Source organism: Delphinus delphis, chromosome 3, assembly GCF_949987515.2.
Source record: "Delphinus delphis chromosome 3, mDelDel1.2, whole genome shotgun sequence".
Taxonomy (NCBI): domain Eukaryota; kingdom Metazoa; phylum Chordata; class Mammalia; order Artiodactyla; family Delphinidae; genus Delphinus; species Delphinus delphis.
The window spans coordinates 62772005-62798883 of record NC_082685.1 but is presented as its reverse complement, the minus strand read 5'-3'; the positions used below and the strand labels follow the sequence as shown (position 1 = coordinate 62798883).

General features: G+C 51.4%; 1 protein-coding gene across 1 annotated transcript in view; it reads right to left on the bottom strand.

Annotated features, from left to right (window-relative positions):
- FSTL4 (follistatin like 4) overlaps nucleotides 1–26879 on the bottom strand; it is a 431462-nt gene that overhangs the window by 51311 nt on the left and 353272 nt on the right. Inside the window, exon 6 of the mRNA XM_060006937.1 lies at nucleotides 12757–12923. Within this exon, the coding sequence (XP_059862920.1) occupies nucleotides 12757–12923 (167 nt within the window). The remainder of the gene's footprint in view (nucleotides 1–12756; nucleotides 12924–26879) is intronic.

The window sequence follows — 26879 nt, the reverse complement described above, 5'->3', positions numbered from 1 at the left end:
TAATGAGTATCACTATGTTCCAATGAAATTTTATTAAAAAAAATGTGGTGGGCTGCCTTTGGCCCATGGGCTATAGTTTGCCTACCACTGGTTTAGATCTCACCTCCATCTCCAAATAATTTCAGGCAGCTTACAGAGATCTGGGTAACCTAAGAGAAGGGAAATTGAACTCTGAGGAAAATGAGGGCAAACAAAAAACAAGGGCAGGGATGTACTAGAGAGCAGGAGGGGCTGACGCCAGGGGTTCCATGAGAAACGACTCAGTAAGCCCTGTCCCTGTGACCTCTGCAGCCTCACAGACGGGGATCCTATTTGGCCAGCATCTGGGGAGGGTGGGCAGGAGGGGGCTTTGAGCTGGTCAGAGTCCCCTGGTGAGTGCTGGGCACACAGCACTCCCCCAGGGCCTTTCCAGCCAGCTGCCTTGTCTCCTGCAGAACAATGCACAACGCTGGCCCTGTCCAGGCACCAACTGCAGACATGCTGGGGAATGGAATTACCGGTGTTTCAGGGAGACCTTTCATCATGTTTGGCTTTAGCTACCAAACATCTCTGAGGTGTGGTGCTCAGAGCTGATGGGACAGAGGAGGTCCTGGCTCCCTGGTGAGAAACAGGGCTGGGCAGTACTAGCTGTGAGGCGTGATGGGGGAAGCCCAGTGCTGGCACTCAAGATACTCAGGTTTTAGCTTGAACTCTGGCACTGACCAACGTTGCCTCATCCCTCTGGGCACTGGCTTCCCCACCTGTAAGTTGTGGACAATTTATATGCCCTATCTGCCTCCTGGGGTGATGGGGAGATCTGGCAAGAGAATGCCCACGAGTACATTTTCCAGTGTGGGAAGTGTGACATACATGGGGGCTGCTACTTTTCTTACTATTAACAGAAGATGCAAAACTCCTCTTGACCCCCTGGAGACAACACCAAACCATCCCTCCCGTCATTCTCCCTGTCCTTCCTGAGCTTCCTTTTTCCACAGAAGCAATCTCGTGGCAGGAGGGATGGAAGGCCACCAGTCAGTGTGGCACAAGGACTGTCCAAGGGCCCGGCCACAACCATCATGAGTCCTTTAAAGATGCTTTCGGGCTAATTAACCCAACGAAGGGTGCAGGCCCAAGAGAGTTTTGGGTTAAGGCACAGGTTGGAAGGTGGAGAGTGGATGCATGCAGCCTGCTTTCAGTATCAAGGAAAAAATACTCAGAAGTGCTCCCAGTGGAGTGAAATACTGGAGAAGGCTGCTGTAAGAAGCCCTTAGAGTTTTCTCTGAAACATCGCTCTGCTGTAAAAAGCCCCATTCCTATCACGCAGTGGAAGCTTCCCTAATAAAAATAAAATACCAGATAGCTTATTTGTCCTGTGCCATAACAGAGACATAAAGGGTTCATACCTGAGTTGCTTATGAAAAGTTAATGGTCAGTCCGTTCTGGGGCTGACATATTTCTAATCTAAGCTGTTTCCTGTGTCAAAACCTAAATCTGCAGGAAAATACATTTTGCTTGGAGTCTCAGCGGTGGAATGGCATCTCGAAAGAGGGCTGGGGAGCTGGGTGCGGCCCCACCTTGGGGAACCTCAATACCTCACTTGGTGGGTTCCTGGACAGACTCCATCCCAAAGGGCAACGCCAGAGCTGTGTGTAAGGGGTTTGGTGCTGGGGATGCCCTGGCATTTCCCTCTGTGCTGCCTTCTTGAGCCTTCATACCCACAGCCCTTCCTCACAGGAGGGCCCTCCTCGTAGTCAGTCTCAGGTTCTGGCATCCCCTGCTCTTCTTGCCACCTCAGTGGGGTTGGGTGGTCATGGGACCCCAGGCTGAGAAAAGCCCCCAGGCTGAGGTTCCCACAGATCACCTGCAGAGTGGTGCCCAGTAATAACACCAGCTCACAGTCTCCATGAGCTAACTGTGTGCTGGGAATCCTGACATACGTCGCTTTGTTTAAGCCTCAGAAAAACCCCTGAAAACCATAAAGCAAAACAAATGCCCAGTCCCCACGGGGTGAGAAAGCAGAGCTCTCCTGCGCAATATATTCAGAGTCTGACCTTCTCTCGCCACCTCCACTGCTACTGCCGTGGGCCAGACGCACGGTCCTCCGCCTCTGCCCCTCTGTGCCGCAGCCAGACCACGCCCCCCTCACTCGGAGTCCCAGCCCTAGAGGGTCTGCAGGGATGACCTGCTGTCCCCTCTCTGCCCCGTCTCCTTCCACTCTCCCTTGCTCATTACTCTCCAGCACTGTGGCCCCTTGGTGTTGCTCCAACATGCCTGGCATTCTGCCCCCTCAGGAACCTTCTCCTTGTCCCACTACCCCAGGACTATCAGTCTGTCTTGCTCTACCTCCTTCAAGTCCACTCATATGTTATCTGCCGGCCCTATCTGTAACCCCTGTGGAGCACCTGGCACGCACTTACTCCCATTTAGCGTACTGTTTGCCACGTGTCTCCCCAACTAGAATGTGAGCTCCACCCTCGTGCCTGGTGCTCACTGCTGTGTCCCCAGTGCCTAGCGGGGCCTGACACAGAGCAAGCCCTCAGTAGATATTCGCTGAGCAGACTGTACAAGGCGCTGAGCTAGGCTCTCTGCAGGGGCTGTGCCCTGGTTCCCGTTCTTTGGGTTTGACAATGGAGGCGCCCACCTCCTGCCTTCCTGTGCCCCCAAATGTTACCAATCACCCGGGGTCCAAAGCAAGTGGCTGGAGGGGAGGCAGAGAGCTGGTCTTGTCCCTGCCTTTCCACCCTGCCCCCTTCTCCACGCTGCATCCTCAGGCCTGGGCACACTGGGAGGGCTCAACTCAGTGCAGCAGGCAGAGCCCATGTGTGTAGTCTCAGATCGGGCTGATGGCTTCTGGGAGCCCCTAACAGAGTTGCTTAACCTCTCGGTCTGCTTTTCCTCACTGCTCCCGGGAGCAGAGGCACATCCCTTGGGTGATCGCTCAGGGGTGGAGGTGTGTGGGTTGCCGGATGCCTTATGGCTCTGCTTTGAGCACCTAACTCATTATCAGCCTGTGAGTTAGGCCCTGGGGAGAACCTGACTCTGTACTAAATAAAATAATGGCTCTGGGCTGAAACAATAGGCATCATATAATTATAGAAAAAAAGTGCATCTTAAAGAGCATGAATACTAGCTACAGAAATCAAAGTTACCTCATTGGATGTAAGGAAATTACTTTATAAATTGATTTATGAAATTACATAAAACTAAACCTGCAATCCTTCTTCTCCTGAAGGTTTTCTGAGGTGTGTCTGAATGCTGCTATCAGTGCTTGACTGCATCTCTGAAACTGTCTTTTTATGGATGGCTTTTTTTTCTTTTGCTCTGATGCGTAGAAATGTATTAGCAAAATCAAGGTTCCTTCCAGAAATAAACAGATGCCAGATGAGACCATTCTTTGTATTGATGCACATCTGTCTTTGGAAAAGAGACAGTTTTACTTAAAGATACGTTTTTTTTTTTTTTTTGCCTTTTCAAAAGCTATTTTCTAGGTATCTGCCCTTAATAAAGTAATTAAACGAAACTTCAGTATTAAACAATATTTAAGCAGAGGCAAGATGGGGGATGTTGTCATGGTGATACATGTGAGTCAGGTCTAAGTAATATGAAGATGAGCCATCAGTGCTGATTATTTAGTGACTAAACGTTAGACACAAGGACTCCAGAGTGATTTCAGAGGTTAGGTTAATGGTACTGTCAGTGCTACAAAGTTTAGGAACATTTATTCAGAGCTTTTCTAGCTCTGCCCTTCTCAGGAGCACTCTTGGCTCTCTTTGGAGAGGATGGAGTAAAGGAGAGGGTCTTTTCCCCCAGGTTGGTTTGACTCTGGCCCCCAGAATTTCACTAACCCTAGCATCCCACCTGCACAAATGCACCCAAACACTGAGCGATGCAGCGCCTTGGTGATGGCCGGTCCTCAGAGATGTCTGCACTCACATGAACACACACATCCATTATCCAGACCCAGCAAAGACCAGAGGCATCATTGGTGGGCACAAACATCCTTGTGAACACATGCAGTAAACAGCATGTGTGCACACACATGTTCCGAACCCCTGCTCTCTCTACACAGCTGACCCCTCGGACTCACACTGGGGTTCCTGTGTTGGTCACCTCCTTCTAGCCCCTCGCAGGACAGACCTGTCACTCTGCGAGGGCCTGCAGAAGCAGTCCTCTTGATCAAAGTCCTCTTAAAAAAGAAGTCTCTGCAACTTGAAGCAATGCCTAAGTGGCCACTGAGCCCCCAGGGGAAGGCTGCTATGGACAGTCACGTTCGGTGTGAGCAGCCTGGAGTGGGTCTGTCCTCCTGCCCACTCCCAGGCCTGGCCCAGGGCAGGGAGCCACAGGTGTGGGAGAAGGCACTGTGGGGAGGCTCCGGGCTTCCCCGGGACTGTGGGGAGTGTGCAGCCACTTGCTGCCTGGGGTTTACGTGGTCAGTGCCAAAGGGGAGGCACCTCATCTCTCTGTGCCCATGTGTGGCACGGTGCCTGGTGCATAATGGGTGCTCAGTTAGTGTTTGCTGAATGAATGGAGGTGTGTCAGCCTAGAGTGCTGGCTCGTGGGGAGCCATAGGAAGTGAAGTGAAGGAGTAACGTTACCCAGAGAGAAGTCTGGCCTTTGCCCTCAGCTATTGGGAGGTGAACTCTAGGCCTCGGGATGTGCCTTTGTTTGCTTGAGCAAACCAGAGCATCTAACAATGTGATTTACGAAGGGAGCCCTGCACCACATGGGACCAGCTCTGCCTCCTGTCTCCTGGCTGGATACGAGGGGTCAGCCACGCGGGCAGTATGGGATTGAGTGCTAGTGAAGGCTCTGGACACAGACCTGGGTGAGCTTCCCTGGTAGGTATGTTGTTACACGTCTATGCCGGGAGCCATGACCGCACCAGGAGACGATGGAAGCTCCGCACTTGGACGCTCCTGGACTCTGTCCTGTGGGCTTCTGCTCCTGGCTGACTTTAATCTGTACTCCTTCCTGATAATAAACCGTAACTGTGAGTATAACAGCTCTCAGTGAGTTCTGGGAGTCCTTCTAGTTAAATTATTAAACCTAAAGGTAGTTTGGGGAACTCCCCAAACTTGAAATTGGTGTCAGACTGAGGACGTTCTCGTATGAACTGCTGTCTCTAACTCTGTGATGGGCTCCAGAACTCAAATGGGGGAGATTCTGACCCAGTTGTGTGGATGCTAAGCCTCTGCCCTGGGGACAAGCTTGAGTGTCTGAGTGCACACAGGGGCCTGGGTACCTGTACGAGAAGGCTCACGCCAGAGACACTGCTTTGAGCACCAGCTCGTCCATCCCCAGAGGCCGGAGGGCAGACACCTCTTGACTGGCCAGGACTCTACAGAGTCTATCACGTGGATGAGTGGCAGCTCCTGGGGCCTTCCGGGGCGTTGCAGGCCTGAGCCCCTGAATGGGGCTTCGGATCCTTAACCGACCAGCCCCGTGTGCCCAGCCTGGGTGGGAAGGGACTCAGGCGCTAGACTGCACTGCAGGGTCCACTGAACTTCCACAGCGTCTCGAACCTGCTGCCTTCATCTGGGAACCCTGCCACCCTCCCCCGGGGGGCCCCTTGCATCACGAGTCCCCAGGCCTAGAGGGCCGACCAGCTCCTCTAACCTGGATCACACTCCCAGCCAAGACAGCTGACAGGCATTCTTGCTGTTCCGGAAACACCCCAGGGAGGATTTGATTAAATTTCCTTCCATGGCTCATTTCAGGGACCAACAAGGCTTGCAATCAGGAATTTTCTCCTGCTATGGTGTTTAAAAATCTTATACACCATTGGAGGGAGTATAAACTGGTGCAACTTTTTTGGAGGGAGATTTGGCAATATCCGTAAAAACTGAAAACATGTCCACTCTTGGATATAGTTATTCCACTTCTAAGAACTTATCTTACAGGGCTGCTTACACAAATGTGCAAAGAGGTGTGTATAAGGATGTTCACCACAGTATCGTTCTTAAAAGATAAAGCCTGAAAACAGCCTGAATGTGAGCTCCCCTGCGTAGGGCTTGGGGCTCTGCATTCAGGGTCTGGAAGCTGGATCAGAACCTTCCTGAGGGACTCTGTACCGTTGAGATGGGGCCAGAAGAGGTCACTGAGCACAAGTAAAGCCTTGAAGCTAGTACTATTGAGATAGGTTGGGACCTGGGCCCCTTTGCTGCAGTGCTTGCACCTGGACACACCTCTCCCCCAGCAACAGAATACAAAGAAACTGTGTGGGACTAAAAATAACTGCGTGCATGCTGCCGTTGGGGCAAATTCTGGACGAAAGATACAAAGAGACCAAAAAACCCAACTGCCACTTCTGAAGAGCCTGGAGCAAAACCAAGGGGTCGGGAGCAAAAGCAGGGTACTGCACATGCCCTCTGCACACAACACCACCGAAGGGGTGGGCAAACCACATAAGCTGGCCCTCCAGCCTGACCCCCCTGGACACATCCCTACTCTCACCGCATATAAAGAACAAGCTCGCCGGTTCCACCCCGCTCAGCTAGTGAGTCAGCAAGGGAACCTGTTGTTTGTTCTCGCTCCCTGCTGCTGCAGCAGGGGCCCCAATAAAGCCTTACCTGAATTTCTTGTCTGGCCTCTGATCAATTTCTGTTGATTAAAGAGGCCAAGAACCCTGGTCGGTAACACTATGGGGAAAGAGGGGTGATCCTGAGGAGGCCACTGAGACAGCAAAGGCCAGTGGAGGTATTTGGGAGGGCAGAGACCCCCACGAGTTCCACAGGCTGATGTACCATGGGCCCGGGCCCTGTCTCTTGGAGAGCTCTGGCCAATTCTCCTTGTGGTTTGAGCTCATCCAAAGCTCAAAAGAACCGGTTGTTCATCTGTAACCAGGGTTTTCGACACGAGCTGGCCAAAGGCTTTGAGTGCTTCAAGTATACTGTTTTCCAAGATTTTAAAACAAAATGTACCCAAGCGTTTAACGAGATTATTTTAATGCAGAACCTACAACCACTGTCTAGCATGTTGCAAACAGCTCTCCGTGCTAATCAAACGCCTCTCATCTTTTTACAATAGATTCATGACTGGTTCATACAAAGACAATAAGAATTAAATGAGTCATGAGCTCTTAAATCATTCTCTTTTGGTCTTTTTAATAACTCACTTCCAAAGAAGAGCTGGCTAAGAGCATATGCTTCATTAGAGTTATTTGTTCCCCATATAGGCATGGGGAAAAAGAGAATCTTTTAACACATCCTTCAAACACTGCCACAAATAATTTCTTTTAATGGGTTTTGTTTCTCTGCTTTTGTCACTGTACTCTGCCTGCCGACATCTGAAAGCCCCCAATAGGGAGATTTGGTGAAAGAAAAAAAACAGCAAAAAAAGAGTGGCTTTTTCAAGTCATTTGCAATATATGGGGTTTGCTATAAGCCTTTTTTTTTTTTTTTTTAAGAAGAATACAATAGAAAAATTTTTCCTCTCCCTGAGAATATCTCGGCCAAACAATTCCACGTGCTGGTCTCAGAGCCTTCTGCCTTCTCTTTGCTGTAGCAGAGGCTGGTGGCTAACGAGACCTGGAGCACCAGACACACGGGCTGCACCAGGAGGGGACACATCCACTGGGGCTCGGACACTGCAGCGGTTACTGTTGACGCAGGAGGCAGGCCCAGCTGCCCCAGGGCGAGGCCTTGGCAATGCTTGGTGCTAGGTGCTGTGTCCTAAGAGCAAGGAACCCGGGGAGCTCTGGGTGGGGTGTGCAGGCTGGCTGCAGGCCCTGGCAAGTTCCTGGACCCTCTGACTAACAGAACCCCACTTGCCTCACAGGGCTGCGATGAGGATTAAATGCTTGTGAGTGGACTAGCATGGAAACTGGCTCCTGGACACAGCAGTGGCTTAGTACCGATGGTAGAAACACCAGCATTAACGCTAGCAAGGATTCAGGAGTCAGCTATTTTCTGGGACTTTGGGGATGTCTTCTCCCTGCTTCTCCTCCCCTGATGGGCAGCACCTATCCTTGGGGATATAAGGGACAGTGAGGAAGACAGTTATGAGGGGAGGGCAGCTGACATTGTTGGGGCAGGGCGTGAAGACTGGGTTTGGGGACGGTCACTTTACTTCCTGAGTAGCTACTGTGTAGTCTGGGCAGGGCGCTGCAGCCTGGGATGGGTTCCACTTCTGCAGAAAGTGAGGCAGCCTCCCCCCTCACCTCAAGGACACCTAGTGTGGAGCCCAGGGTAGGGCGAGAAGTGTATGGACCTGCCTCAGAGATGGGCCCCCACCCCAGCCCCGATGCCTGTCTCAGGGGACAGGCCTCGGGAGACAGGCAAGATGGAGGATCTGAGGCCCAGGTGAACAAGCAAGGTTCCTGGCTCCTGTGCATCATGCCCCACACGTCCCTGCTTCCCACACAATTTCCTTAGCACAGCACTGTGTAACCCCAGAGCCCAGAGAGCCCTCGGGAGGCACCGGGCTGGTCCCCTTTCCGCTTGGGTACCGGTGGTGAGAGGCATCTCCCTGCCTCCTAAGGCAGAGTCCTTCCTGAGGGTACACTTCCCCCACGGACTCTGGTTGTGGCCCTCCAGAGTGACGGGCTGCCCTCCCCCACGTGGCACAGCAGGGCAGCGCCCTAGGCTGGCCATGCTGACCACAGGCACACAGTGCATGGCCTGCGGGGTGCGGGCTCGCCCAGGCACGCCGGCATAGGTGCTCTCCTGGCCGGCGGCCTAACCCAAGATCAGGGCAGGTGGTGCTCAGGGAGCTGCTGTGCCTGTCCCCTGCCCGCAGCTTCTGAGCTAGAGCAGTGGCCGTGGGCCCTTGAGGGCTGAGGTGGGGGCCACAGGGCCAGGTCTGAAGCCGCCAGACCCACCACTGCTTCTGTAAAGAGCCCAGCAGCTGGCCAGGAAGTAAGCAAATTACAGGCCGCCCTTTGTGAGCTCTGGGGAACGTGCGTGAGCAGAAGCTATTGATTTCTTATCACCCAAACAGAAGGAGGTATCATAGTCCAGAGACCCGCTGCCGGGAGGTGAGGCAGAATTCCCGCCCCTCCTGGGGAGCACCTGTCTTGGGGGCCTGTGCACTCCTGGTACCTAGTGCTGCCCTCTGCTTGGGGGGTTTGTTTTCCCGGGTGGGGCTGAGGCAGGGCCCCTCGTGGCCTCTGCTGCAGTGAGGCTGAGGCATCCTGCAGAGGGGGGCTCAGGCATCCCAGGGGCGGGGCACAACAGGTCTGTGCTACCTTGCCCCCTCGGGGCCGGGGAGAATGTCTTTGCTCCACGCTCTGCCACAGGGCTTGCCACTCGCAGGCACTTATTACGTGAATGCAGAGGATGGCTCCCCACGTAGGCCATCTGGATGGCCGTGTACACACTGGTGACTCCTGACAGCGATACTGCTCACTGGGGAATCCAAGTGGCTCCTTCTTGCTTGGCTCCGGGCTACAAGGGTACATTTACTTTCTGATCAAATATTATTCTGATGCGTGAGGCATCCTTGATGTTTGCAAGTCAGAAAAGTTTAATTACATGTGTCATTAGCATGGCATTCTGTAATAGCTCTGTGACTGAATTCATTAACAGAATTCTTAACAGATAAGACAAATTAATATTTTGTTGCTCATGAAAGCCTCTCATTAAGAGAGTAGTGAAAAAGTGATTAATATTTTGTTGCCAATCAAGATGTCTCATACAAATGACAAAGAAAGGAGGCCCACACTTCTGCCCACCTTGGGTTTTGTAAGCTGATCAGCTTCCCCTGTCTGTGCAGCGTTTCGGAGCCAGTTGCTCATTACAAGGCCTGTGATCGTGTTTCATCTCTGACTGTGGCAGGTGGGGGAGGGCGCTGAGATGCCACAGGCTGGGGGGCTCTATGAACCCCCTCGATCCCCAATCTTTGCTCGACCAGGGTAGCGCCCCCCTGGGCTTTTCTCCCCTGACCAATCTTGCTTCAGAAATGCCCTGAGAATCCTGAGGACCCAGCTCTACCCATCTCCAGCCTGATGTCCTCCTGGGGCTGCTCTCCTCACTGTCCTAGGACACGCTCAGTCTGAAAATGCCCACGCCAGGAGGACAGCCTCATCCCCGTTTCCCCGCAGGCTCAGAGAAGGTGGCGGCCCTGGACTTGTCGGAGGCGGCTGGTCAGCGTCTCCCTCCGGATGAATCGAGGCGACTACAGGCAGCAGGGGCACCCCAGGGTCACACCCGCCTGACGGGGAGCCTCACCACACTGCGCTGGCTGCTGTCTGGGGACTCGGGCTGCAAGGGGTTGAGAGTGTTGTCTGGTGGGAGCAGTAATAATAATAATAATAATTAGTAATACTGTGAAAATGAGAGTGATAATAGTTAGCATGGAACATTATATGCTAAGAATTTCATGTGTCTCTTAATCCTTATTATAACCCTATGAGGCAGGATCTATTATTTATCCCTTTTCCACAGAGGAGGAAACTGAGGCCTAGAGAAGTCAAGTGCTATTTCCAAGGTCGCTCAACTAGTAAGTGGCAGAACTGAGGCTTAAACCCAGGTCCTTCTGACCCCAGAGCCTGGCCCTTCATGAGTAGGCTGTGCTGCGTCCCTCCCCTCTTAAAGGCAGGTGCGTGCGTGCGTGCGTGCGTGTGTGTGTGTGTGTGAGCGTGTTGTGTTGTGTTGTGTGTGTGTGTGCTTGCATGCATCGGGCAAGGACCCCTGTGGGGCTGGCGCTGCCCTGCACCCTCACGCTGGGGTTTCTGAGAAGCACAGGCCCCTGCCTGCTTGTGGGCTGCTGACTTGCCCAGAGCAGCAAGTGTTTCCTGGGAGGTAACAAGAGGCCATTAATCTCCAGTTGCACCCACAATTACCCAAATTGCTAACCTCCCTGTGAAAAGTAGAAATTCAATTGAGCTGGTGCTGGAGGCATGTTCGAGGGAGGGGAAAGACACTCAGAGTAATTTAATTAACCGCTGGCAAGTGCATTAAGAGGAGTTCTGCCTCTGCCTTTATTTCTAATGTCTTTAAATAGAGCATCAAGCAATGCACATGGATGTTCAGACAGACACAGGAGGACCTGACCTAGTTCTGAATTAATCACTACTGGCCAAACATGGTTAAAAGCTGGCAACCCACCTTGAAGGAGATGCATACACAAATGTGCGCCCCAGTGCACACACGTGCACGTGCACACACACACATACACCCTAGTCTTTACAAACAGGACAGTGCCTTCCCTTGCTAAGGTCGCAGACAAGCCCTGGGCACCTTAGGCTCAGAAGATGAAGAACTCTGCCCACCTAGCATCTGACCATCACGCAGCCACCAGGCTTGCTGGTACTGACATTCAGAGATGGGTGGGATATAGGCTATGCTCACTCTAGTGGGGAAATTGCAAGGAAACCATCCTGCCTGGTGTGACAAAGGTGGGGAAACGGCACTTCTGCCCAGCTCTGCCCAGGGTGGGACTCTAGAGTGACCCCCTCTTCCCATCTGCTTCCCCCGTGCTCTCCAGGGCACATCCAGAGGGGTCTAGGGAGCAGCAGAATTCCAACTTTGTGGTTCCTGCAGGATTAAACGCTGGACTTCTCTACCCACAAAGCAGTCTCAGAGTTGGAAGGGATCTTCAAGGTCATGGAGTTTAGCTGCCCTCTTGCGGCTAGTAGCATTGTTTACCATGATCCTGCTTGAGCTTGTATGCCTCTAGGGATGGGGAGCTCACTGCCTCCTGTGATGCTCACTGCATTGCGGGGCAGGGCTGATGGCTGGACTGGTGTTCCATCTAAGCAAACCAATTGGTCTCTTTATGGTCCCTTGCCCTTTGTACTAGTCCATCTCATGGGTCACACGGCCCAGGCCAGCTCCCTCTGCCCCAGCACCTCCCTCACCACCTCACAGCGGCTACAGGAACTGACCGCTCACCCCACAGGTCTTCCTTCTTGGGGCCAAGCAGCCCATTCTGGGTTGGCCTGTCCTGAGCCAAGGAGACCAGGGCTGCCCCCTTTCTGCCTGAAACTTGTATTCCTGTCACAGTAGCTCAAGACCTGTCAGCCATCCTGGCAGCACCCTGTGTGGGTGACATCACTCCATCTTCTCACATGAACTCCCAGGAAGCCACCTTATCCTGTGCCAAACCAGGGCCAGTGCGTATTCTTGACTCAATCCCTTTATTCCTCAAGGCCAGTAGAAGGGAGGCACCGATAATGTTGCTCTTCTAATAGATTAACTCACTGAGGATCAGTTTAAGAAATTGTCCAGTCATAAAGGCAGAGTGGGGTGATGCTGGGACCCCAGTGCGGGGTGCCTGCGCCCTCAGAACCCAGGAGGCCCCCGTTGCTCCTGTTAGGCTGTGAGAGCTCTGGAGCTCTCTTCTTCTGCTCAACTCATCATATCCATACTCCCTCTCCCAGCAAACAAGGCTCCTGGGCAGGCCCCTCTGGCCTGATCTTGTTTCCTTTCACCACCCTGCTGCCCCTGCCCTCCAGCCAACCCAGCCCAGAGGCTCACCTCTGCCCTCCACAGGGAATATCCCTTCCTCGGCGTCCAGCTGTCTGTATCCTCTCCAGCTTCAGGGTCCAGAGTCTCTCCTGGGGGGCACCCAGCCAGATGCCCTGCCCTGCCCACCGCGCCTCCCCTGTTCACCTTATTCTGGGGCGGGCTAGCAGCTTGCAGCCACCATCCATCCTATTCTCTGCACGAGGTGGGACTGATACCTCCAGACACCAGACAACAGGCTGAATGGCACCAACGTGGGATGTGAAAAGAAAGCCCTCTGGCCCTGCAGCTACCACATGGCATCTCGGCATCTTGCCCAGTTGGCTTCCCTGGGAGGTGCGTCTGAGCTCAGAGTCAGAGCCAGGTGACTTACATTGATGTCTTCCAAATCCAGGAAGTTCAGGGCCAGCCCGTTGCGCTTCCAGACGATGGGCGGCCGCAGGTCTCCGTGGACAGCGCAGGTCAGCACTGTGCTCAGGCCCACGGTCACTGTGGCCACACTGACCCTCTCCTCAGGGGCGAGGCTGAGCTGTACCACCTCTGCAGGGAAAGGAGAAACCGTCAGCTGTAGGCCCAGGGGATGGAGTCTATACCTGAAGGGATACAGCCACAGGGATCTACTGCAGGTCAGGGGCCTCGGGCAAATTCCGGGGGCAGGAACATTGTCCACGCTGTGCTGACTAAACGTACAGATGGACACACCTCCTGGGAGAGGGGCCACAACTTACGCTAAATGCTCAAAGGGCTGTTTGAGGCAAATCAGGTCAGGGACCACAGCTAGCGTGGGGGAAGCATCTGGGCTGTGGATCTGTGAGTCAAGCTAAGAGTGTGGGCTGCCCCTCCGAAACCAGGGAGCCAGGTGTGCTGGCCCTGCCCTGTGCTCTCCAGGCCCCCTGGAGTCGGGGCCTTGCCAAGTGCTGTCAAGGTCTGCTGGCCGGGCCGACAGGTTTCTTGTCTACCTGGGGGCAAATTAAAGGTTGCACTGTCTGAAGTCTGGGGAATGAACTGGCTGACCTTTGAAGGTCTGTTTCTGTCTAAGGATTCTCTGAACTTGGATTTGGATTTCTGCTCAGCCGCCGTGCACCGCAGCCTTTAATTTTTTGAAGTGTACTTTAGGCTGAACAAATGATTAATTCTTGCCATTTTACACTTGATAACTGGCATTAAGACTGAGCATCCATCAGACAGAGAGGAAGGGTCTGAAATACCTCCCTGCACTCACAGGCCTTGTGAAATTCTCAGGATTGAAGAAAAAAAATCAAACTCAGGGTATTCAAATGCCAGAATGGGATGAGGCTTGGAGGGGCGTCACTAGCTCACGGACTGGACTACCCCTCCACTGTTCTGCCCCCAAATCTACTTGGGGGAGCCTGGGGAGGCAGCCAGAGGCAGCATGAGTGGGGGGAGGGGGCTGGCTCTGGGGGCCTGTGTTACTCTGGGATGCCAGCCAAGACGCTGGGACCTGGGGGCCTGACAGGTGTGGAGAAAGGCACAGAGTTGGGACCTGAGCTCTGTGACTCCGCGGGACACTTCTGAGCTGTGACCAGGCAGCACACCTGTGCTCACACCCTCTCGCCAGTGTGTGTGGGCAAGGAGGAGGGGAAGGGGAGCAAAAACAGCTGTAGGTGCCATGCGCCGCAAAGCAGGTGCAGTGAAAGCAGGTGCACTAAGGTCTGATCCTGCGCCCCAAAGCCCTTTCTCCTCTGCAAACATTCAGCGGCCTGGCCCTGGGACCACGAAGAGGAACAAGATATACACTAGGTGCTTAATCAGTGCTTGCTGGATGGATGGATTGATGAAAAATGGAGAAAATGGAAATAAAGAAGGAAAAAAGAGCCAACAGGCCAGTGGAGAGGGGCAATCACACAGAGGAAAAATGTGACTCCCGCTGAAGGAGCCACGGGAGGAAAGATAAGCACTGAGTGACTGATGCAGACGCAACCGGCGTGATATTTTACAAACATTAAAGTGATGCATTTCAAGTTCCCTCTTAAATCATGTTCTGCTTGCTGCCCTCCCACCTCTGAGTCATGAGGCTTATTGCTCCAGCAGAGAAGCCGCTAACCCTCTGTAGCAAGAGCCAGGCTTTGGAGATTCAGAGGGGTAGAGAGAGGGAGAGAAGAACTTGCTAAAATAGTTTAGCTCCCACTGTGCCCAAGCGCAGAGGAGACGACTCTTCCTCCTCAGAAAAGCCACAAGGCTCCGTGCTCTGTGGAAGTGGGAGGGGGTGTGGAAGGCCCCCCTCGTCCCAGGCGTGTGGGAAGAAGGAGGGAGACAGCGGGAAGGGCAGAGAGCATGCCTGTGGGTGTGCGGGTGAGGGGAACCACGGGGGGCTCTAGGAGGAGGCTGAACCCTCCCTCAAGCAGCCTGCACCCCACCACCTCAGGCGACCACAAAGATGTGGCAGAGAGCCAGGGCCTGCGCTCGTCTGCCAGAGCCCCCTTGGTGCCTCGCGCCATGGAGGGGCCCAGAGGTTCCTGGCTGGGTCAGGGTGTGCTCTGGGCCTCTGTACCTGAGGACTGCATCGGACTCTCAGACCTGGGCCTGACGGAACGGCCTCCAGACCTCAAGGGCGCATCATGCCAGTGGGGACTCTGGACTCCACTAGGCTGAGAGTGTCCAGACCAAAAGCACAGCAGGGCTGACCTCTGCCGCGGGTGCCTGTGGACAGCGCAACCAGGGGTCCTTGCGGTGGGGACCAGAGGTGGCAGTGGACAGCCGCACGCTTCCCTCTACACTCAGAAACCAGCTTGGGGGGCTGGGAATTGGAGACACAAAGCATTTTTATTAGCCAGGGCATTACTTACGTGGACTGTTAAAATGATCAGCTCGGACTAAGCTTTACAATGGACTGAACATTTAGGGACATTTTTCTCCCAGTGGCTGGTGGGTGGGGTGTGTGAAGTCAGTTATGTTACAAAAGGAACCTATGTTTTCTTTGCATGTATGAGCACCAGTGAGAGTAAAAGGCCAACTGGGAAGTAAGGGAGGGGCCCTCAGAGGAAGCAGGACCTCCCCTGGGCTCCAGAACTCTGCTTCTCCAGGTAGGGCTCCTCCCGCCACCTGCAGCTCATCTCTGGGGCAACTGATCAAAACGCAGACTCCTGCCCCTCGAGCCCAGGCTGGTACTGTCTGGTGGCAGGATGGGCATCAGGTTTTAACAATCATCCAGGGGCTTCTGTGGTACCTGAGGCCTGAGAGCCATTGCCTTAAAAGATTGGGGTGTGGCGGGAATGGGGAGATGGAAAGGGAGAATGTGGGTGCAGGTGGGGAGGGGAGGCAGTGTGGTCGGTGGGGTCCCAGGGGCCTTAATTACCAGCCTAGGAGCATGGGAATGTAAGATTACGTGCAATGTAGGAGCCCCTTCCTCCACACGGCCCCAAAGTCTTCCATTTTAAACAGTTGTAGAGAAATGGCTGGAGGAGACTATAGCACAGGGCTAAAAACACACAAACAAACCAACCCGAGTGGGAAGCCTGTGTGGCTCGCCATCCGCCGCTGGGATCTGGTTCCCGCATCTTTCCTGAGTGCACAAGTGCACCCTCGAACATCTGTATGTCTGAAGATGTGTGATTTTCACGGGAAAGACTCATGCAAAATTAGAATGCATGAGTACTGACAAAACCATCATAATTCTGCTCCTGTCAGCTACACAAATATTAACCAAACAGCAAATATTTGGGTCATTTAAAGTTTAATTAAATGAATGTTTTATTAGATTTCGTCCAGGTCAATATTCCCCAGATCCTTTTAAAATTCTGGAGGTATTTATGGCAAATGAACTGCTCCTCACTCTTGGTTATTTACTGTTCAACACGTCTTCCCCGGCAGGCCCCATGTCCCAGTGAGGGAAAGATGAGGCAGCATCACAGCCTGGGGCTCGAGCGAACTGGGCAGATGCCTGGCTACGGCTCTGGACACCCTGGCCTCCAGGCCTGGCTCTGCTGGTGACACCCGGGTGGCCTCGGGCAAGTCCCTTCCTGTCCCTGGGCCTCAGTTTAGACATCCATATAATGAGGGATTGGGCTAGGAGGGCTCTGGGGGCCCGGCTGGCTTTCAGGCTCTAGGACTCGGAGCGCACGGCTCTGAGCAGACGTCCCTGCTCACTCTCCCCGGTCCTGCCAGGAGCTGCCCGGCTGCTGCTTCCCTCAACGCCACCTGCCTCTGTTCCTTGCCCACTTGCCATGATGGTCCAAGTGACGCCTCAAGTGGCAGCGTGAACAGGTGCCAAGCCCACAGGGGCTTCCCTCCTGATACCCCCGGAACCCTCCCATCCCTCTCCATCCAGGTCCTCAACAGCCTCCTGTATGGTCACCCCTCCACTTTACCCCTTCTGCCCGTGAGTGTCCTGGTCACCACTTGGAGTACAAGATATATCACAGCCCTGTTCCAAAGCTACTAGTGGCTCCCCATCACCCACAGATTCACCGTGAATTGAGAACAGTCCCTGACCTTGCCCCACCTTCTCCTCCCAGGCGACTCAACATGGTACCCACTGGTCCCCATCCCATTGTGGTTTGGGATCTAAGCTTGTGCCTACTTGGCACCTTCTACTTGTCTATTCTGAGACTCTCACACTCTTGGTCTCCATCTCCAGGATGACCTCATGGGATGTTTCTGGGACTCTGAAGTCTTCACATAAGGAGACACTTGGACAGACATTGGGTGAAGGTTGAAAGAAATCATCCTGGTGAACTTATCATGATCGTTTCAGCCTTAAGTAACAGAAACTCTCAGAAATGCTCAACTAGCCTAGGGAAAAAAAAAAGAGAAAAACAAGAACGGAGATGATCTTAATGCCTGTAATTGGAAAATCTAAGGGGGTGGAGGAGGCTGCAAGCATCCAGGCCCTCAACAGTGGCACTCTCTGCGTGGCTGCAAGAGGTCCAGGGGCGGCCCCACCCTCACATTGTTCCTGTACACGGGATCCCAGAGAAAGGGCCCAGATCCTTCCTGAGAGCCCTGCCAAAAAGCACGGGGGGAATCTAATTGCCCAGACTCATCTCCTGCGTTCTTCCCTGAAGCAATCAACCAGGCCAGGTGGATGGAGTACTCTGCAGTCGCAGCACTGATCGACCCACAGGCCTGGGCCATGTGGTCACCTCTGGGCCGGGTGCTGGGTGGTTGGGGGCGGGGTCAGATGTCACGACAGAAGGGGTGTGCTGGGCAGATGAACACCCTGTGACCCCCACAGAGACACTGAAAGGGCCCCTTCGGTCCCCTCCATTCCTTCACAGCCCCGTCTGAAAGCCTCTACATGGTGCAAGATGATGATGGGATGGTGGCTGCAGCCATGTTGTGAAGACAATGAGAGTCGTCAGAAGGAAACCTGATTTCAGTTACCACCGTCTGCCCCCCAGCTGCCCCTTCTTTGGAGAGTGATCTGGAAGGGCTTTGTGGTGGTGGCGTGGCAGAGCTGAGCGGACCCCACAGTCCTCTTGAGCCTCCCATGGTGATGGGGACAGGAGGAGGGCCAGGCAGCCTGGGATTTGCGTAGATGGCCCTCTCACGTGTTCAGTGAACACACTGACTGAACTTCTACTGTGGGCTGAACCCCACCCCTGCCCAGGCACGTCTGTAGAGCAGGGGACTCAGATATGTCTGCACCTGGACTCTGCTCTGGTGGGGCCCAGTGTCACAGGAGAGGGAGGTGGAGAAGCCACACTGCAGCCCTCCAGGGAGCAGCCTGTGGAAGGGCCGACAAGGGATCCTTCCAGCTCTCGGCTGTGGCTCTGCTGCTCCCATGGTGTTGACCATCTGTGGTCCCATGGGCCACTCTGTGGGAAGCGTCCCTAGATTTCTGGGGGACCAAGCAACAAGATATGCCTTGTGCCCAGAGGATGGTGGGGGCAGTGACAGAGGGCTGGGCTGGGGGCTCCCGTCAGGTCTGGGGTGACAGTGAATCTGTAGAAAGAGGCTGGTGTCCCTGGAAAGGGAGGGCCAGGGTGGTGAGCTTGTCTGGCACTGCTAGGCAGAGGTGGACACAAAGAGACAATGTCCTCACTATAAGAACCAGCACTGGAAGGCTGCCTGGTGTGTAGGCAATTCAAGGAAGGCAAGGGAAATGGCGGTTCCTCAGAGCTTGGGACATCTGCCTCCCTATGGGCTAGGCCTTCCGATATCAGTCAGCTTTTCTTTATTCCTCCTGGGATGAAGAGGCTCAGGTAGCATTGCCATGAATGTCAAAGTCAGCGTGGGTTGCTCAGCACAAGAGAGACCTTCCTGCTTCACTTGAGGCAGGAAATAGATGGGCCCCAGGCTGAGCAGCTGGAATCTATCCCCTATGGACAGATACTCCAAGATAAAGATAATGGCAGGAGCAAGGAGGAGCTGAGTCCTGCTTGGATGAAAAATAAAGAGACTACATATTTCTCATTCTTGAGGTCAAGGAGATTGCTCAAACTACACATGCACAGAAAGGTTCCTCAGAGATCAGAGAAGGGAGGGGGCACCAGACCATAATATATTCTGTCAACTTCTCAGAAACCCTTGTGCTGGAATCCATCTTGGCTAAGAGATGCACACGCACACAGGGGAGGGCCCTGAGTCAGACCAAATATGGACTCAGAGCCAGGCAAAGCAAGATGATTGGCCAGAGGAAACCAGAAGAACTTTCCCCATATAAGTGATTTAAACTACCCCAAAGGTGCAACTCTTTCTCTGAGCCCACCTGTGTGAGTCTATCCACACATACTTTTTTCCTCCTAATAAACACTTTACTTGTTTCACTACTTTCCAGCTCTTTGTTGAAATTCCTTTCTCCAAAGCTGACCTTGTCACTAACCACTGGCCCTGGTGGTCTAGTGGCTAGGATTTGGGGCTCTCGCTGCCGCGGCCTGGCTTCAGTCTCCAGTCGGGGAACTGAGATCCTGCTTTGAGCCGCCGCAGGCCAAGGCCACCCGAGATCACACTCACCAGGCTGCACGTCGGCAGGGGGTCCCAGCAGTGTTGTTTGGCCCTCCCGTATCTAGTACAGTGCCTGGCACACGGCAGATGGGCTTCAGGTCCAGTCCAGGGAGACACCTCCCTGGCTCTCTAGGCCCTTCAAACCACAGTGGGAAAACCCTTGGTTTTCCAGACACAGCCCTCACTTTCCTCCCCACACATGCGCTCTCCCTGCTCCTTGGAGCTTGGAGAGAAGAGGCAGCATGGGGGATTAACGGGCCCACCATGAGCAAGCGAACAAGCACCCTGCCTAGAAGCAGGAGGCCATAAAACTTGAGTTGTGGGAGAACTGGGTTTTAGTTCCTATTACAGCTTTCCCTTAATCTCAGGCGCTATTTCTCACACTGACTTGAACTCAATGAGACACTCATAAACCCATCAGCACCCTCTCAAGCAGGCTTCTGGTGCTTCACAGCAATAGAAATTAAATTTCTTAAATTCCTGTCAATTCCTGGCGTTAGTTTTCTTACGCTAGAAATGCACTAATGGAACACATTCCTACCTCGACATTTGCCAGGTTTCAAATGATGCTCTTGGTGGAAAGACTCTGTTCAAACCTCAGTCTACCAGCCCCCACATCCCTGTGTTGACTGAGCTAGGCTCAGGGCAAACCTGGGCTCAGGGGCTGGCTGGAAATGAGGGAGACCTGGAGAGACACCGCAGACCAGGCGCTTAGAGAGCTCTCTGCAGTGGTGGCCTCTTTGCGCACTGCTCTCCTCCCGCAGTAATGTGCTTCCCCCCGTGACCCGGGGAACACCCTCTCCCTGGGCGGCCTGGGAGTTGCCAAAGGGGATGTGGCCCTGTGTGACAGACTCTATTAATCTGGTCTTGTTCCTGTGACCAGGGCCACACTGTGAAATTGGTGAGTGGAACAGAAACCAGGGTAGAGTGTGCATGGCTAAGGTCACCTGACCAAGTAGGGGACAGGCAACATCTAACATCCCCTGGGCCTGATGGCTTCCCTTGTCATTTACAGGGTGGGGCTGCTTTAGCTCGCCCCATGAGGAGGTGATGGCGGTACTTCGTGCCTCCCCTGTTCCCCTCCACCAGAGCCTGCCTCTCTGGGCTCCCTTCAAACATCTGCTGAGACTGTGTGGGTGGGAGGCTGGGAACAGGTGGTCTTGGGGCCTTTCATCTTGACACGCATGTTTGGAACACCGGGGTGTGTCCGGCCTGGGCAGGTGGCTCTGGACCAGCCAGACTTGCACTCATCCAAAATTTCCTGTTTTTTTAGGCATGATCAGATTTAATTTTTGTGCCCCTGTCATATTCCCTCTTGCTTGCTTCATTTTGGGGATGGTAATAAACTCTAGTTAATTACCTCCAGGGAATTCCCTGGAGGTCCAGTGGTTAGGACTCCCTGCTTTCACTGCCAAGGGCCCGGGTTTGATCCCGGGTTGGGGAACTAGGATCCCGCAAGCCGAGTGGCATGGCAAAAAAAAAAAAAAAAAAAAAATGACCTCCAGATCTGGGGGTAATTTCCTTTCTCAGTTGACTTATGTTGTTTGGGGCTGCTTCAACCATTTCTGCAGTTCAGTTATTAAGTTCTACTCTCTGAGGTAAACAGACACCCTTATAAGCTGCATGAAGACAGAGACCATATGTCTTTTATTTCTTTTGTATCCCAGCACCTAATACAATTCCTAGCACACAAAAAGGCTTAATAAGTAGTTTTAAGCAAGTGAGTGATTAGGGCAGTGTTCATTCAAAAGTTATATACTGAGCACTTGCCAGGATACGTGGGTATATGCTACCAAGCAGAACAGGCCCAGAGCCTGCTAACCTGCTACTCCTGGCTCAGCAAGGGGACAAGTGTCATATGGAGGGAAAGCAGGCCCCTGAGCCTGTCCACAGACCCTGGTGCAGAGCCCTTGGCTACTGCAGAGTCTGACCGCCCTCTTTTGGTAGAGTTCCCTGTTTGCCCAGTGGTGGGCCCTGCAGGGGTGGATGCAGAAGGTAGACCCATGTCCTGCTCCCAAAGAGCCCCGGTCTGGTGCAGCCTTCTCTTTGTTTGCAGGAGAGGCCTGGGCGGGGCAGGTCAGCTGGGCATCCTCTGAGCTCTAGGGCTCTGTTTTGCCTCCTCTGGCCAATGAACCCTTTTGGTTTTGGGAAAACTAAACCACACTGTGACTACTGTGGGCAGATGAGGGGAGGTTAGAGGTGAGCTAAGCACCCAGAGACTGTGACACCACTGTCTCAGGGTGCCCTGGGGTGCCACGGGTGTGGCAGGCAGCAGACGCATCACTGGAAGCATGGGGTCAGCGCCAAGGTTTAAAGCCCAGGGCCTCCTGGTTAGCAGGGTGCGTGGCCTCCATGGTGCCTCCCTAGCTGGTCTTTGTGGCCTGGGGGAGCCTCGGCCAGGCCAGCCAGTCTATATATTTCCCACACCCTGCCAAGTTGGCTCCCAAAGGGGATGGAAGCACCTCTGCTCAAGATATTTGCAAAAGGAAAGTATTTTAACCAAAGTTGTCTTTTGGTGACTGTAGGGAAAAGAATGTATTGTCTTAGGTAATTGTATACTAGTTACTCGGAATTTGCAAAACTTCATACAGATGTCAAAGACTGGATCTAGCATCTCCTGGACAAGCTGTTGGTGGAGAGCAGACAGCTTTTATCTAACCAGCACGAGGGTGCCATGCTATGTGTTCGCAGATGCTGGTTCATTTTCCAATCTCTGAGCACTCATTAAGACTATTTCTAAGCCCCTCTTGAAGCCAGGATGCAGTGATATGACTGGTTCTGACCAAAAGAATCTGAACATGCCTGGCTACACAAGCAGTCATTACGATGGTTAATTTTATGTATCAACTTGACTGGGCCATGGGGTGCACAGAGAGTTGGTTAAACATTATTCTGGTGTATCTATGAGACTGTTTCTGGATGAGATGAACATTTGAATCAGTAGACTGAGTAAAGCAGATTGCCCTCCCTAATGTCCATGGGCCTCATCCAGTCAACTGAAGACCTGAATAAGACAAAAAGTCTGAGTAAGAGAGAGTTTCTTTTCCCTGACTGGTTCAAGAGGGGACATAGGTCTTTTCTCCTCTTCAGACTTGAACCAAAACAACATCTCTTCCTGGGTCTTGAGGTTGCTGGCTTTCAGACTAGAACTTACACCACTGGCTCTCCTAGGCCTCCTGCTTACTGACTGCAGATCTTGGGACTTCTCAGCCTCTATAATCATGTGAGCCAATTCCTAAAAATAAATAACTCTCCATCCATCCATCCATCCATCCATCTACCATCCATCCATCCATCCATCCATCCATCCATCATCCATCCATCCATCCATCCACCATCCATCCATCCATCCATCCATCCATCATCCATCCATCCATCCATCCACCATCCATCCATCCATCCATCATCCATCCACCATCCATCCATCCATCCATCATCCATCCATCCACCATCCATCCATCCATCCATCCATCATCCATCCATCCATCCATCCATCCATCCATCCTACTGGTTCTGGTACTCTGGAGAACCCTAACTAATGCAGTTATCATCCACGCTCTCATTTCCTTCCATGGAGACTGTATGGTGAAGCATTTTGTGAGAACAAAGAACAAAGTAGTCTCCTAGTTGCTGCTTGAGGAGAGCTGCCTGACCCTATCAGACCTGATGAGGGTGAGAAGTCAGTCTTTACTGCATTATGCCGCTGAGATTTTAGGGTTTCTATAGCACCTGGTGTTGATTACCTAATACATAACACTGCACCCCACCCCCCTACTAAGAGGAAGAAATATAAGTTAATTTACTTCCACTGAGGAAATTGTAATGAGACGTGGAAGGGACTGTTGGGAGGGCAAGCCATTCAGGTCAGGAAGCCTCTGAGAATCCTCTGACAAGAGGAGATCTAACTTCTGTTCCAATCCCCAGAACATCTGTCCAGGGATCTCATTCCCTTATCCCATAGCTATTACTACTGCTTTCACTATTAGTGTTCAAACTCTGTGCCGAAGGGAGGGGGCATCTAAGGGTTGGATGGGAGAGAATGTGTAACTAAATTACACAGTATCATATGCTCTATAGGTAGAAGGAACAAGATGCCAGGAGAGAATATCAGGGGAGCGCTATCAAGATGCAAGTGGAGACATTCAGGATCAAGATGGTGGAGCAGTAGGACATGAAGCTCAACTTCTCCCACAAATACATCAAAAATACATGTACATTTGGAACGATTCTCACAGAATATCTACTGAATGCCAGCAGAAGACCTCAGACTGCTGAAAGGGCAAAATAATTTCCATGTAACCAGTAGGAAAAGAGAAAAGAAAAAAAAAAAAAGAAAGCAAGAAAGGAATAGGGATGGGACCTGCATCCCTGGGAGGGAGCTGTGGAAGAGGAAAGGTTCCTGCACCCTGGGAAGTCCCCTCATCTGGCAGGGAGATTGGCTGGGACAGAAGGGGAGCTTCAGAGCTTCAGAGGAGAATGCAGCAGCCAGTCTGTGGCAGCCAGTCTGTGGCAGCCAGAGCAGAGGGAGAACTACACAGATGGTCAGTGCCGCTGCCCTGCACTCTGCAGCCTGAGAGATGCAACCGCCTATGCGGACAGGGGCTGGAGGCTGGAACTCGGGCTTCAGAGATCAGAATCAGGGAGAGGATTGAGGTTGGCTGTGTGCAAACAGCCTGGGGTGGCTGGAATCCTATGTGACCGCAACTGAGGGTGTACACAGAGGAAATCTGGGCTGCCTTAGAGGCTTGTTGCCATTGTTTGGGGGGGTGCCCAAGGGGAGAGGTGGGACCCAGATTGTAGCCCTTTTCCCTTTGTGCACACTTGCAGAGGGCAAGACACTGCCTGCACAGGCTCCAAGGGCAGTTGTGAACCATCATTGCTGCTCATCTGAACACCAGGAGTGGTCATGAGCCTCTGCCACTGCCCTCGCAGACTCCAGGAGTGGTTAGGAGTTACATCCACTTCCATCATGTGCTCTGGGGACGTGCCTGAGCCGCCACTGCTGTTGAGAACCCCAGGACTGGGAACCAGCTGCCACATCTGTACGCTCCCTATCAAGGGGATAATGACCAGCACTCCCTAAGAGGCAACAGGCACCCGTACTAAAAACAGCCCTCGCGCCAAATATATTAAACCCACACAAGCTACACAGGGGCACCCTCACATATAAATAGTCCTCCAAGACCACAGTAGACAATTGTTTCTCCTAAACTCACAGAGTAAGACAAATATAAGTAAAATGAAGAAGCAGAGGAACCACTCCCAGTTAAAAGACCAAGAGAATTTCTCTGAAGGAACAAATAATGAAACAGACTTCTTCAGTCTAATAGACACTGATTTCAAAAAGGAGATAATGAAAATATTAAAGGAATTAAGAAAGGCTATTGACAGAAATGCAGAATACTGTAAAAAGGAACTAGAAACTATAAAGACGAATCAAGAAAAATTAGAAAACTCATTTTCAGAGATGAAAGTTGAGCTAATGGCAATGAATAGTAGAATGAATAATGCAGAAGAACAAATAAATGACCTGGAAGACAGAATAACAGAAACCACCCAATCAGGCCAGCAGACAGAAAGCCAAACAAACAAACAAACAAAAAAGAAAGCAATGTGAGACCTATGGGATAATATAAAGCATGCCAATCTACACATAATAGGGATTCCAGAAGGGGGAGAAAGAGAAAAGGGTATAAAAAATGTATTTGAAGAAATTATGGCTGAAAACTTCCTAAACCTAAAGAAGGAAACAGATATGCAGGTATAGGAAGCACAAAGTGTCCCAAATAATATATACACAAACAGACGTACACCAAGACATATTATAATAAAAAATAGCAAAAGTTAAAGATAAAGAGGGCTTCCCTGGTGGTGCAGTGGTTGAGAGTCTGCCTGCCGATGCAGTGGACATGGGTTTGTGCCCCGGTCCGGGAAAATCCCACATGCCGCGGAGCGGCTGGGTCTGTGAGCCATGGCCACTGAGCCTGCGCGTCCGGAACCTGTGCTCCGCGACGGGAGAGGCCACAACAGTGAGAGGCCTGCGTACCGCAAAAAAAAAAAAAAATAAATAAATAAAGAGAGGATTCTAAAGTCAGCAAGAGAAAAACAAAGAGTTAATTACAAGGGAACCCCCATAAAGCTATCAGCTGATTTCTCTATAGAAATGCTGCAGGCCAGAAGGGAGTGGCAAAATATTCAAAGTCCTGAAAGGGAAAAATCTGCAACCTAGGATACTCTACCCAATAAGATTATCATTTAGAATAGAAGGAGAGATAAAGAATTTCTCAGAGAAGCAAAAACTAAAACAATACAGCAATATTAAACTTACCCTAAAGGAAATATTGAAAGGTCTTCTCTAAATAGAAAAGAAGAATCTATAGGAAAGAGAAAATCACAATTGGAAAGTAAATCACTTAAATAAGCCAGTACACAGATTAAGAAAAAAATCAAAAAATTTCTGTGAAAGTGAAAATAACCACAATTAACAGCAAAAGGATGAACATGAAGATGTAAAAGAGGCCATCAAAATCATAAAATGTGGGGGAGCAAGAAAATGTAGATTTTTTTCCCCCTAGAATGTGTTTGAGCCTATATGACCACCAGTCTAAGGCAAGTAGATACAGGAAGGGGTTAACATACTTGAAAAACAGGGTAACCACATATCAAAAACATACAGCAGATTCACAAAAACCCCGAAGAAGAGAGTATAATTATAATACAAAAGAAAATCATCAAACCACAAAAGGAAAAACAAAAAGGACAAAGAAGAAATATAAAATCAATGGGAAAACAAGGTTTAAAATGGCAATAAATACATATCTATCAGTAATTACCTTAAATGTCAATGGATTAAATGCTCCAATCAAAACACACAGAGTGGCAGATTGTATAAAAAAACAACAGCTTATAATATGCTGCCTACAAGAGACCCACTTTAGGGTAAAGGACACACATAGATTAAAAGTGAGGGAATGGAAAAAGGTATTTCACACAAACAGAAATGACAAGAAAGCAGGGGTTGCAATACTCATATCAGACAAAATAACTTTAAAACAAAGGCCATAAAGAAAGATAAAGAAGGACACTATATAATGATAAAAGGATCAATACAAGAAGAGGATTTTACACTCATCAACATATATGCACCTAATACAGGAGCAACCAAATACATAAAACAAATACTAACAGACATAAAGGAAGAAATTGACAGGAATACAATAATAGTTGGAGACTTTAACACCCCACTCACATCAATGGACAGATCTAGACAGAGAATCAATAAGGCAACAGAGATCGTAAATGAAACAATAGAACAGTTAGACTTATTGATATTTTTCAGGACATTACATCCAAAAAAAGCAGAATACACGTTCTTTTCACGTGCACATGGAACATTCTCTAGGATTGACCACATACTATGGCACCAAACAAGCCTCAACAAATTTAAGAGTATAGAAATTATCTCAGGCATCATTTTTGACCACAACAACATGAAACTGGAAATCATCCACAGAAAAAGAAACAAGAAAAAACAATTACATGGAGATAAATAACATGTTACTAAAAAACAAATGGGTCAATGATGAAATC